The 13189-nt window shown below is 39.0% G+C and overlaps 1 protein-coding gene across 3 annotated transcripts in view; it reads left to right on the forward strand.

The window, feature by feature from the left end:
- Positions 1–13189, forward strand: part of micu1 (mitochondrial calcium uptake 1) — a 78172-nt gene that overhangs the window by 22022 nt on the left and 42961 nt on the right. For all 3 annotated transcript variants that reach the window (XR_008726162.1, XM_055661734.1, XM_055661733.1), the window contains exon 3: positions 4127–4301. Coding sequence is in view for 2 of the 3 variants with exons in the window: in XM_055661734.1 (XP_055517709.1) it covers positions 4141–4301 (161 nt within the window). In the remaining variant the exon portion in view is untranslated. The remainder of the gene's footprint in view (positions 1–4126; positions 4302–13189) is intronic.

The following is a 13189-nucleotide window of genomic DNA, read 5'->3' on the forward strand; positions in this document are numbered from 1 at the left end:
ACCCCCTGTGATAAGGGCACTTCAGTTAATAGGAATTGACTCTTGGAGTTCACAAATGACTACCAGTAAATTTGAGTTGCTGAATACAAATTTGCTCCAATAGAATTTATGTGAGGAAAAAAAAGTACCAAATGTAGGAGAAGCATCAAATCGTGTTAATTTTTGCAAAGGTTTGCATTACTGAAAGCTGCTCTAAGCATGGTTTTATAATAATGTAATCCCTCAACAGTGTGGGTATGTAACAAACTCTCAATAAAAGATCATGAGAGGAACCAAAGATTGTTTCTTGTTCACACAATACTTGATTATTATAATGTACTCAAGCGTATAAGAACATTTTAGTTTTAGAGATACAGTGTGGAAACGGGCTCTTTGCCCCACCGAGTCCGCGCTGACCAGCAACCCCCGTAAACTAGCACTATCCTACACAATAGGGACAATTTGGAGTCTTTTTTCTGAAGCCAAGTAACCTACAAACCTGCATGTTTTTGCAATGTGGGAGAAATCTGGAGCACCCAGGGAAAGATTGCGCAGTCACGGGGAGAACTTGCAAACAATGTACAGCCAGCATCCGTAGTCAGGAACGAACCCGGATCTCTACCGCTGCGCCATCGTGCTGCTACTCAGTTGAATGGCAACTGAGTGGAACACACCGAATGTTGAGTAACTTAAGAATGAACATTCCTAAGCAAACATAAACCAGTTTGCTGAAGTAGAATCATTGTCTTTGCAGCTATTTTTTCATTTGATAACACACTAAAGACTTGTTGGGGAAAATCACCTAATTATTCTTTTGCAAGCTGTGGCTTGCACTTGGGAAGCATGCTTTTGCTTTGTAGAAATGCTATTTGTAACACAGTTCTACATTGTTCTTTGTGGATATGAAGAACACATAACAATAAATGGGTGGTTGGTCATGGACAAGTCATTAGAGATCACCTGAAGATCATGTATTTAACAAAATAGCACAAATGTTATTCTAGGCATGTTTTTTTAATAGTAATCTTCCCCTTTTTTATGGTAAATACTGAACTATGAATTCTATAATATTTATTACAGTGTTCCAATATGGTGTAGGGCATGCTGTTATTCAATTCAAAACACATTTTCTGTATATGTTATCCTGCAGTAAAAACTATTCATAGTTTTAATTTTGAACCAATATTAGTAACTTTGCAAAACACTTGTCTATGTTTTAAATAAAGTATCCATATTATTATACAGTAATATAGTTCATACAAGAGGATTAACACAAATGTATAAATAACAATATATTTTTCTTTGCTCAGTATATCCATATTAATGCAACTAAGATTTAGTAAACGATGGTATTGATGTCCTGAATTATTTTTCACTTTGAAGAATATTTTCTGTGCTTTTGAATTATATACAGCACCATAATTAGTGGATATAATCAGTTGTGACTATCCTTCTGGTATAAAAACACATATCCTTGTGGAATTGTCTACCATGCTGAGTAATTCTGAATCTATTAGAGTTTTGAGTTTATATTTCTTTCTAAAACAGTATAACATATTTTCAGGTTTTTGATGTTGAATGATGATAAATGAGGCATAATTATAGAAATCAAGACCATTTATATGGGGTAGGAATTGCCTGGTAACCAGGGCAACCAGTTTTGGAGATATTAGCAATATTCTTGTTGTAATCTCAGGAAATTACTTGCACTGTATTTAGTATCCAATGTGGCCAAGATTCGCCCACTATATTAATTCAGTTTATTCTTTTTACTTGTTCTTTTCTCTCTCGACTTCCTTTGTTGTTGCCTTTTACATGTAACTTTGTCAAGTAATAGACAGCTTAGAGCTGTACCTTTCCACGGTTCCATCCCTTGGGAACATTGCACAATGGCTGTGCTGTTTGATCCGTGTGTTCAATATCTTGTCCTCCACAGAGATTAACAAAGCTGGATTCTGTGCTCCCGGAGTTCTGTGCTGCAGTGTTTGGGATATCCAAGCAAATTGCCACAACATTCAACTCTGTCCAAATTGTAGAATATCAATATGCTGTGCTTATCCTTTCGAGGATATCAATTACTGCAGTTTTAGAAGGATTGAATATGAATGTAGAATAAAATATTGAATTTTCTGAATTAATTTGATTCAAATACATTATGCTTTTCAAAAAGCATATTAGGAATTGTTTGTTAAAATAATTGCATGCACTGGCAATATTTAATACCTTTTATGGGTACATTTTGCGCTCAAACCTCTATCTGTACAGAAAATACTCTTTGGTTAATCTTGCCAAATGTAGTCGGTCCAAACGAAGATCAGACTACCCCAAAGAAAAATGAGTATTTAATTAACAGAATTTCAGCGCTGCTATGCTGCTATTTTTTGTTGACTTGTCAAGTCCCAATCAGTGTTTTTGCCCAATTTATTTTATCTGAGGTAAAAATATGCATAATATTCTCAGAATTGTCAGTTGAACCATTTATCCCATGTTCATACCTATAGGCACAACGTTTGGAGAAGCACAAGAACAAGTAATTAAAAAAACCCACTAAAGTCAGTTAAGATTTATCGATTAACAGAAAATTTCAAATTTAATTGTGGGGAAACACTGCTAAAATGTTTACACTGGGGGGATATATAATGGAAATTCATTTAGATTGTTAGATTAAGAGGCCTTTTTAATTATACTAATGATCTTAAATTATCCAATAATCAAAATTGTTGCCAAGATTTGAAAGGCTGACTCATTATCATTAGTGTGAAAGCTTAAAACTAATTTTCAAATGATTTATTTTTGGATCATGAGGAATTGACATGAATTTGAGCCTTAGTAAAATAATGCTTTGAATGGGATAGCTGAAGTCTATGAGCCTTAACATTACATGCATATACTTGAATTTCTTAATCGGTGTTCATCTCATTTGTATTTGGTGGTAATAAAGATTTGCAATTAGCTGCTCAGAGGCAGGCGGACATTTTCCAAAATCCATAATTCCCAAACTAAAGCAAAGAAATTCCGACCTGAGCTCTTGTCTTGATCTTGGGAAGTCCAGGTGATCATCCTCCACCATAATAAGATTGTGCAATGTATAATATAAACTCCATCCCTGTAAAGTGTTGGGATATCTGTTATAGCACAAAACATTTTTTTTACTATTCTGCATAAACGAGAAAAAGAGACAATTTTTGCATAGAATAAGAAATATAACAATCAAAATCTGCCCAAAGTGGTATGCAGCCAAGTAATTTGTCTTTGAACAAAATACAAAGTACTGGACAAACTCAGCAGGTCAGGCAGCATCTAAGGAGAGAATGGACAGGCAATGAATGAATGAATAAGTTTATTGGCCAAGTATTCACATACAAGGAATTTGCCTTGTGCTCCGTCCACAAGTGACAACATGACAGTTAGGAATGACACACAAAACAATAAACATTAATAATAAAACATTATCGATTAAACATGTGAATTAAATAAAATACCAGAGCAAAAGGAGGCTACAGATTTTTGGTTGTTGAATAGAGCTACCACTCGTGGAAAAAAGCTGTTTTTATGTCTGGCTATGGCAGCTTTGACAGTCAGACATAAAATGTAATGTAGCCTTCCAGGGGAAAGTGATTCAATGTTTTAGATTTGGACCTTTCTCCAGACCGATTGTAGTGGGGGAAGAAAACTTAAAAAAAAAAAGAGGTGGGCACAGGGCAAAACCTGCCAAGTGATAGGTGGATTTAGGGATACAATTTATTCACTGTTTATCTGTAGACTGGCATGGAAGTCAGTGTGATCACATCAAGGCTTTATGAAGAATAATGTGGCAAATGATTCTTTTATTCATTTCTATTAGTGGAAATATCAGGCAGGGTACTGGACAGACCTCATCACTCACATAATCATCTTACTGATGAATAGATGCCATGTTCTTTGGAAAATGTTTCCTTTAAAATATGATACCTACAATGAAGAGCACCAAATCCCAGTTCAAATACTGTTCAAAAACTGCAGTCTCTGTTATGCCGCCAAATGTATTCACAGGCATAGAATCCATAAGCTTCAGATTTGGTGAGAATGTGACCACCTTGATCAAATTGACTTAAAAAGTTGAAAGCAGCCAGTAAAGGTAATGTTCGATATTTTTTTTTTTTTTCAGATTCTACTTCCAGAATGTTTCACTTCAGAATTCTGCCTGCAATGGCAGTTCTTGGCAGCTTCTCCAGACAATACTACAGAGCAGCAACTGCAAATAAGCGCCGGCACAGATTGATGATGGTAACATTTGCTGGAGTAACAGCTGTTTCAGCATCAGCAGGCTTATTGTGGAAAAGGTTTGTATGTTCAATTATTGGAGAGCTACAGAAAGAATGTGATTTATTAAAAAATGTAATCAATACATAATCTCATTGCCTTTGGGTGGAAAGCAATTTGAGATAGTGAGACTTGTGCTGTTATCATGCACCATTCTGTAAAAATCCCTGATGAACAGATACTAAAATGAAAAATTGTAGTCGGGTAGTAATTCAGTCTAGTCTGCAGCATAAAAGAATTGAATGGAATTTTTTACCATTGACCAAATCTCCTTCTAGTTTTCTACCTCATTATTTTCAAAGTCTCTGAGCATACTTGGCAATGTCAGTTTTTAATGTCAGCGTCAAATTGTCGCAGAGTGGCTTTCTCTAAAATTAAAGTCAGTTAGCCAAATTACTGTCAGTCTTGAGTTTAAAAAAAGGCCCCAGAATGATAGGTTTTTAATTAAATGACATTAGTGAACCAACAATGTTTTTATGGAGATTCAACAGCATTATCATTGGCGAAACTGGCTTTTTCTTTAATTAACAGAATTTAAATACCCAACTGCTAAAAATAAATTGGATTTGCACATCTGGGTAACTAACCCAGACCTCGGGATTAATAATAATAATAATACATTTTATTTATGGGCGCCTTTCAAAACCTTCAAGGACACCTTACAAAATTTAGTAAACAGAATACAAAACATGTAAGCGGAATGAAACAAAACAAAAAAATAACGACAAAACAAAAAAAAAAAATAGTAAAGACATCAACAATACACAATTCAAAGACAGAATTCAAAGCCACAATTCAAAGAGAGCAGCGGCAGCTAATCACGCCAGCGCTCACTCTCCCTTCCAGCAGCCATTTTGGAAATGGAACAATAAGGATCTTTAACATAGAAACATCCCCCCACAATGGTTACCATTATGGGGGAAGGCACAATGTCCAGTCCCCATCCCCAGTTCACCCATAGTCGGGCCAATTGAGGCCTCCACAGTTGCCTCTACGGAGGCCCGATGTTCCAGGCCGTTCTCGCCGGGAGATGGTGCTCCGGCGTCGGAAGAGTCCTCTCTGCGGCTAGGGACACCTGGAACGGCCGCTTCCTTACCGGAGACCGCGGCTTCCGAAGCCGACAAGGCCGTGACGGTTGGAGCTCCACCACTGGCGATCTCATCGAGAGATCCTAGGCTCCAGATGTTGAAGTCCGCGCCGCCGCCCGCAGACCCGCAGCTCCGTGATGTTTTTACGGCGGTCTTCAGCTCACCGGAGCTCCAGCGTGGCGACCCAGGCAAGGCATCGCCCACTCCGCTCCGCGATAGCGCTCCAGCGCTGTGCCGCCACCGAAGCCGAGGTGCTGGGCGGTCTCCTTGGGAAAACGCCGCTCCAGGCCCGCTGGTAGGCCGCGAGGACGGGTCGACGGTGCAGCCCGGAGAAAAGCTGCCTCTCCGACCAGGTAGGGACCTAGAAAGTAGTTTTCCCCCTTCCCCCTCCCCCCCACATAAAAAAGTCTAGGCCTCCTAAAAACCAACACTGAAACTCACAAAAAAATTAAAGAAAAGAGTGAAAAAGACGGACAGCTGCTAGCTAGCAGCCGTGCCCCAAGATGGCGCACCTGACTAGAGATAGGGTAGGTTAGGCTACAGGATTGCTTGTCCTGTAGCCTAACCTTTGGCCCTTCACACCGCTGGGTAGTCTATAAACCTTGAAGAGTCTTCATGGTATGAGATTGAGTTGCTGCAATGTAATAATGTATATTTTGCAACAAATATTCTAGTTTTAAATGTAATTGCCGTTTCAATTCTATATGGGTGCTGCTGTTTCAAGATATTTCCAATTAAAATTGTACTAACAAAGTACCTGTGCTTAAAATGTTTTATTTGAACTATAGAGTATTATGGTAATGGAACTAGGGTAGAAAAAAACAGAGCAAATGTTTGAAGAAGGGTCGCATCCGAAAACATTGCTTGTCTATGTTCGCCATAGATGCTGTCTGATCCACTGAGTTACTCCACACTTTGTGTTTTTTGAGCAAAAGCTATGAATTGTTAGTTGATTTATTGGGTTTCTTCAATATCTTTAAAACCCGTCGAATATCCTCATGTTTAAGTAAATTCATTAAAAGATATTTTGCAAAATATTTAACAAAGCCTGCAAAAGGCACAAGTATGTTAGCTATCTTCTGCTTATGTTAGCTGAATGGTTGAAGTGTCATGGCAATAGACTGTTATCGTAGGTAGTAAATGAGAACCACGTTTACGAGTTTATTGAATGTTTAATAGACAATTGATTACCTTTTAAAATAGGCATAAAAGGGAAATACTGCAACCAACTTCTGCAGAGCTCACAAGCAGTCAATCTGTCACTCTTCAATGACAGTTGCATGTGTCACAGGATTTCCTGTTCTTCCCATGTGACATTATATCTGATCTAAATATTGTATCACCTAAACACCCGGATTGGACTTCTGGCTCAACAATTTATCGAAAAAAGCTTCTGAAATTGCTTCTGAAAATGCAGGACCCATGATCTGTCTAGGTGTTGTAAATGTTCCTCCATAGAAATAAATGTAACCGCCTCCTTATCAATCACTTTAGAAATTTACATGTAGCACAATAGAAAGAAATAATATTGAGGTTATGAATGATTTGTTGAGAGAGATATACATTGCAGCCCAAAGAAAGATCTGTGAGTGCAGTGTTAAACTGGATTCTCCACACATGCTGCCAGACCTTTTGAATATTACTCACATTTGTGTTTATATCAGATTTTCACTCTTTGTGGGATATTTGCTTTTGTCAACATGGTACTGTTGATGCATGTTTAAATTAGAAACACCACTGCTTTGGTCTCCTTATTTTTGTTTCCTTTGATGCAGATTAAATTTCTTCTGTATATTGAGGATTGAATGGCAGAGAGCAAGGTACTATAGGCAGGTATTATAAAAACATTTAGAAGACATTTGGACAGGTACATGGATAGGAAAGGTTCAGAGGGACTTGGGTAGGTGGGACTAGTTTAGATTGGGCATTTTGGGCAGCATGGACAGGTTGAGCTAAAGGACCAGTTTCCATGCTATCTTACTCTATCACTCTAATAAATGATTAAATTTTGATTTAGGAGGTTGAAACTTGTGAATGTTCCAATGATTGATGCCAAGGCCACAGTTGTTCATGATTAATGATTTGATTGAAGACATTAGCAGAGGTTCCTCAAATTGATTCCAAGGATAATGGGTTTGTCAAACGAGGAAAGCTTAAGGGTTTAAGGCCAATCCTCGCTAGAAGAATGTAAAATTGTACAATTGAAAGTTAAATAATTTTTTGTGGATTTGGTGAGGTGATGTCTAGAATCAATGTCAGTCAACTGTTTCAAAATAAGGGATTGGACATTCAGGATTGAGTTGAATAGAAATGTGTTCACCCAGAGGTCAGTAAATCTTTGGAATATTCTTGTTGAAGTTCACAGTAAGTATGGGAATGGTACACATGAAGGGTTGTGGCTCAGGTTTACTTGTTTCTGCTGATGTAGTTAATCAGTCACTGCTGCGTTATGTGGCGGGACTGTAGTTCAGAGGTGGCTGGCTCAGCTGTTCTAGATTGTGCATATTGATTTTATTTCCAACTAGGATTGAATTATTTCCTCATTCTAGTGGTTAGCCACTCCAAATTATAACACTGACATCCACTGAGCCTTGTGGAAAATTGCCCAGGTATATCCTGTCCACAAAAAGCAGAATAAATCCAATTTGCTTAATTACAATCCATTAGCTGTATTCTCACCCATCAGCAAAGTGATGAAAGTATCATTGGCACTGCTGCCATGCATTCCTTGCTCACCGATAACTGGCTCAATAATCCACAGTTAAATTTCAATAGCTCATGTGGTTTGAGACCACACCACAACCTTGTTCCAAAACACGAATCAAAGAGCTAATTTGCACAGTTGATATGAAAGTGTCTGCCATGATATTAAGGAGTTCTGGTAAAACTGAATTGAATGGGCACAGAATAAATACTTTAGTGATCTAGTCGTATCTTGCACGAAGGAAGATGATCATGGTTGCGGGAGGAAATGTATTCCAACCTCAGGATATCATTACAATGGTTCCACAGGGCAATATCTAAGGCAAGCCATTTTCTGCTGCTTCATCAGTGGCCTTCCTTCCAAAATGGTCTTTCTCTTCATCTCCAGGACACAGTGTACAGGCAACCCCCACGATATGGAGGGCTTACGTACCGAGAAATCAGTCCGTGATGTAAAATCTTACTTCTCACGGCATCCCAATATGTGTGGAATTGCGTTCCTACTGGATGTTTTTCTCTTCTTCTTCTTGCGTATGGCGTGCACAGCCTAAAGTTGTAAGACAACTTGTTCTGTTTGATTTTCTGTTTGTGCACGCCAGGTTGATTGCATTCGTCGAAACAGGGTGGACCACATGAAGGTTGCAATCTCCCACCCCATGTTTTTCTCTCAACACTAATGATGAGTACTGCAGCTGCTTGTTCAGAGCCAGTTGGGGGCATCCCCACTCGAGCAATTATCTTTGGAAACTAACATGACAATCTTCCAAAGTGGCCAGCAGCAGTGTTTAGAGACACATGTGGCTGCAGATGCTTATCACCTTCCTGTCTTCCTGTTTGAATGGGAAAAGTACTCTTTTAAACCCAGATCAAACATAAGTAAGTAAAACATGAGCTGCTGGAAGAACTCAGTTGGTCAGGCACACAATACACAATACAATTTATTTGTCACTTGAACCTCATAGAGGCTCAAATTAAATGTTGTTTCTGCAGTCATACGCACAAGAAAAAAAGACCCAATACACAAGATAATTTACACAGACATCCATCACAGCGCATCTCCTCCTCGCTGTGATGGAAGGCAAAAAAACGTATCTCTCCGCTGCACTTCCCATTCCCCTCCCGATGTCAGAGTCAAACCCCCGGCGGGCGATGGCAATTGTCCCGCGACCATTAATGCCGCGCCAGGTGATGCAAGGCCTCGCTCCGGGTCTTGTTGTTGGAGCCCCCGGCGGGCTCTAGCAAAGTCCCGCAGCCGTTGAAGCCGCACCGGGCGATGATGTAAGACCCCACTCCAGGCACTCCTCGACCCCGCGACTCGGGCGGGTGAAGTCACCGTTGCGGAAGCCCCGAAAAACCTAGTCTCCCACTAGGATTTTGGGGTAGAATTTGTGAATTCCATAAGGGCGAATTACTATAACCTGAATGTCTAAAACAAGGTGTTCACCATAACCTCTACAAAATGCACTGTAATTACTCACCTAGATTACATTGAAAGCACGTCCCAATCTTGCAACTATTGCACAAGGAAGGGCAGGTATTTCAGGTGCATAGGCACAATGCCCCCCTGAATGATTCCTTCCAAGTGACACACCTTCCTGGCCTGAAAATATATCGCTGTTGCATCTTCATCACTGTGTCTAAATCCTAGCACTGCCTATCCAATAGCAATTTGAGAACATCTTCACCACTGGACTTTTATCAGAACCATTGTCAAGTGTGATTAGTGATGGGCAATAAATGCTGGACATGCCAGCGATGCCTGGATTCTGATTAACACCATTTTGTTTTCTTCCTTTATTAATGATGAGACCCTCACCATCCCGAGAAGTTTTTTTTTAAGTTATGTTTTGAATGTTGACTCTTGTCAGAATAGTTAGTCTCTGATAATGGTTCACAGTTACTATCAGCACTTCTTGCAGCTTTTATGCAAGATGACATTTGGCATAATTTTATGTGCTGGCATCCAACAGCAAAGCTGAATGCTCAGTCTGTACAGTGAAATAAATGATGCAAAACATTAGAGTTGGACAATATATCTGGTTGCTTTGCGAGCACAGCATTGCTTTGTTCTTGCCTGTGAATGTGCCATTCCTCACTTAATCATGGGATATTTCCACAACATCTCTGATCTGCCGCTGCATTTGCTGCCTTACAACGAGTTACGTCTGGTGAAGCCCATCATGAAAGGGAGAACAGGGGAGAAGAAGAGGAACCAGAGTGGCTGGTTCTCTTTTGTACATCGGTAGAAGACTGGGTGCGGGTATTCTGACACTTTCTGCATCAGTCAAGTGTATCCTCTGAATTTTTTTTGTGGAGTTGCTCGGGGCCAGAAATTATAGTGAGGATCAGAAGTACGTACAGGAAAGGTGCTGTGGACTGAATGGTAGCTAGCTGGCTCAGATGATGAAAAGGGTGGAACTGAAAATTGTCAGAGGTGTGACTGGACATTCCTGCAGAGGTGCTATAGAAGAACAGAACACTGAAAAATAGAAGCAGGAGTAGTCCATTACTTAGTCATTTTGTTTATGAGTAATCCTTTGTCAGGAAGAGGAGGTAAACCCAGACCCCTTGGTACCTTCTGTAAAGTGAAGTCTGTGCATCTCCTTCCTAAATGTATTCGGTGACAGGCTCAAGAACCTTCTGGTCAACCTGGCCCATAAATATCTAGTCAACGCACTCTGTCCTTGTACAGCTTTCCACCATTATAGGGATCAGAGAATTAGAAATTCTGAGACGTGGTTAAATCTGTGATTGCATATGATTGTGTAAATGTATCGGAAGGAACTGCAGATGCTAGTTTATACCGAAGATAGACACAAAATGCTGGAGCAACTCAGTGGGACAGGCAGCATCTCTGGGGAGAAGGAATGAGTTGTGTTTTGGGTCAGACTTGAAGGAGGGTGTCGACACGAAAGTCACCAGAGATGCTGCCTGTCCTGCTGGGTTGCTCCAGCATTTCGTGTCTATCTTCCATGTAAATGCATTATCCGTCTATGCAGTGTTAATTTTTTTCCCGAAGGCCTACATGCAGACGTATATTAGTTTGAAGTGTAAGTGATGGTTTACGATTGAGCTCACTGTTATGGTAAAGCATTATCAGGTAGCATTGCGATTTTTAGTTCGGTTCTGGTCATTGATTCACCATCCATTACATTTAGGCTTGTATTCCTGGTACTTCTGGGTGAAGTGACTTAGAAGTACAGGAACTACTACAATGTTGGATAAATATAATTTATTGAGATTTAGAACAACACATTTTCAGTAAATTAAAGATTACATTGGAGCCTCTCTGGCGTAAAAATGTCAAATCACAGGAGACACGAGTCACTTTGCCTTTAAATTTTTTTTTACCACAAGGAATACCATTTGAATTATTTGATGGACCATTATTCAAGTTACATGCTCATTCTTTCTGGCAGGTTGCTGCCTTGATGTTTTTAAAACATTTGCAGTGTTCAGAAATATCATTCACAATATTCATTATCCGCTTGAAATATGTCATTTATCTGACAAGCATGTCAATTTAATGCCAGAATGGTGGACACAATAGAAGCATAAATTAATTAAAGTAAAATCCAATACCAATTTTGCAGCATTTGTCAATTTGTAATTCTTAGTCCAGCCTATTAATGGAAAGGCTCTGTCGCACATTCTACGCTTCATTTCTCATAAAAAGTCGAATTGTGGTCTTGTTCGCTTTCTGCAGTTCATTAACTGCATTTGTCAAATTGTACAAGCTCGAGGATCAACACCTCATTGGCGTTAAGCTTTACCGCCTCATGATTTCCCCTCTCTCTCTCTCTCTCTTGCTCTCTCTTTTTCAGAAACTTTCACTACCGTTCTCAGCTGGTGGCACCATCACATTTCCTGGACATATCTCAAAAAATGTCACGCCTTCTGATTCTTATGCCATGCCAATTACAGTTGATAATTGAGAAATTGAAATTATCCAGTTCTGAACCCTATTTTAATTTTGTTTCTCTACTATTTCCATACATGCCTGTTTTGCTTACTCTTGTTGATTTTGGGGTATCTGTATATTGAGTGTAATCTGAGATTAATGCTTGACTCATTTAAGAAATCCATACCTGTACTTTTAATTTAGAGAAGTAAAATATTTGCTATTGTATTTGACTTCCTAGTTCACTGTTGGATTCTCCATGGCAGAGCACCGATATACTGAAGAGACAAGCTACATGCAAAAAAAAACATTTTCCCCTTCATTTATAGACCAGAGTTAGCTATAGTAAGAATCATGACTCCACCCCCAGCACTTGAATGAGATTTGTCACCGTGGGTAAAAAAGATCCATGCATATATGTGACTTATTTATTTTATTAAGCTTTAAACTAAATCCTATAAAGTTTTGCAGACGTGAACATTTTTAGATTCTTTGATTATCAGAGACAGTTAAAGTATTCTAACTGCAGTGAGCTGTCAACAGGATAATCTGCGGCAGGGTAACAGATCCCCGAGGATCTAATTTGTGAAGGCAAGTTTCACTGGCTGCCCATTCCACTTCCTGGACGACTCTTGGGTATGGCATGTCATCTTAATTTATATCCAAAGTTGGCTAAGGCTGCTGTGCACCATAGGTGATTAATTTCAGCTGTTGGCCAAATCCAGGATGATTCAATGTAATTGCCTCCTACCCACCGTCAATCTGCTATTTATTACTTGTTTGTTCTCAAAACCTTCCCACTAAAAAATATTGCCGACCCAAAAAAGTTTTCCAAATTAGAAATGTTGCAATTATAATTTCATATCTTGTTGATAAAAAGCCTGCAGATGTTTCTTGTATGATGGCATCCTTGATGTCTCACAGATGTTAGAAGTTGGAATAGGGCATCGGTTTATAGAAGTAAAATTTTCCAGAATCATTCACTGTCCATTTTTATCCATACTATTGGGATTGATTCCATCTAGTCCACTGAAAGATTATATAAGACTTTTCATTGGGGAAACATGACTTTTGTAGTTCACATCTGTGTACAGTTTTGTATTTTTTCAGTAGATGATGCATTTCCCAAGCAGTATTTGTATTCTTGTATTTGATAATAAATAGGAATCTGAAAAATATTCATTGAAAACATTTTATTTAGGTTTTCTCCCAGCTA

This window comes from Leucoraja erinacea, chromosome 34 (assembly GCF_028641065.1).
Source record: "Leucoraja erinacea ecotype New England chromosome 34, Leri_hhj_1, whole genome shotgun sequence".
Taxonomy (NCBI): Eukaryota; Metazoa; Chordata; class Chondrichthyes; order Rajiformes; family Rajidae; genus Leucoraja; species Leucoraja erinaceus.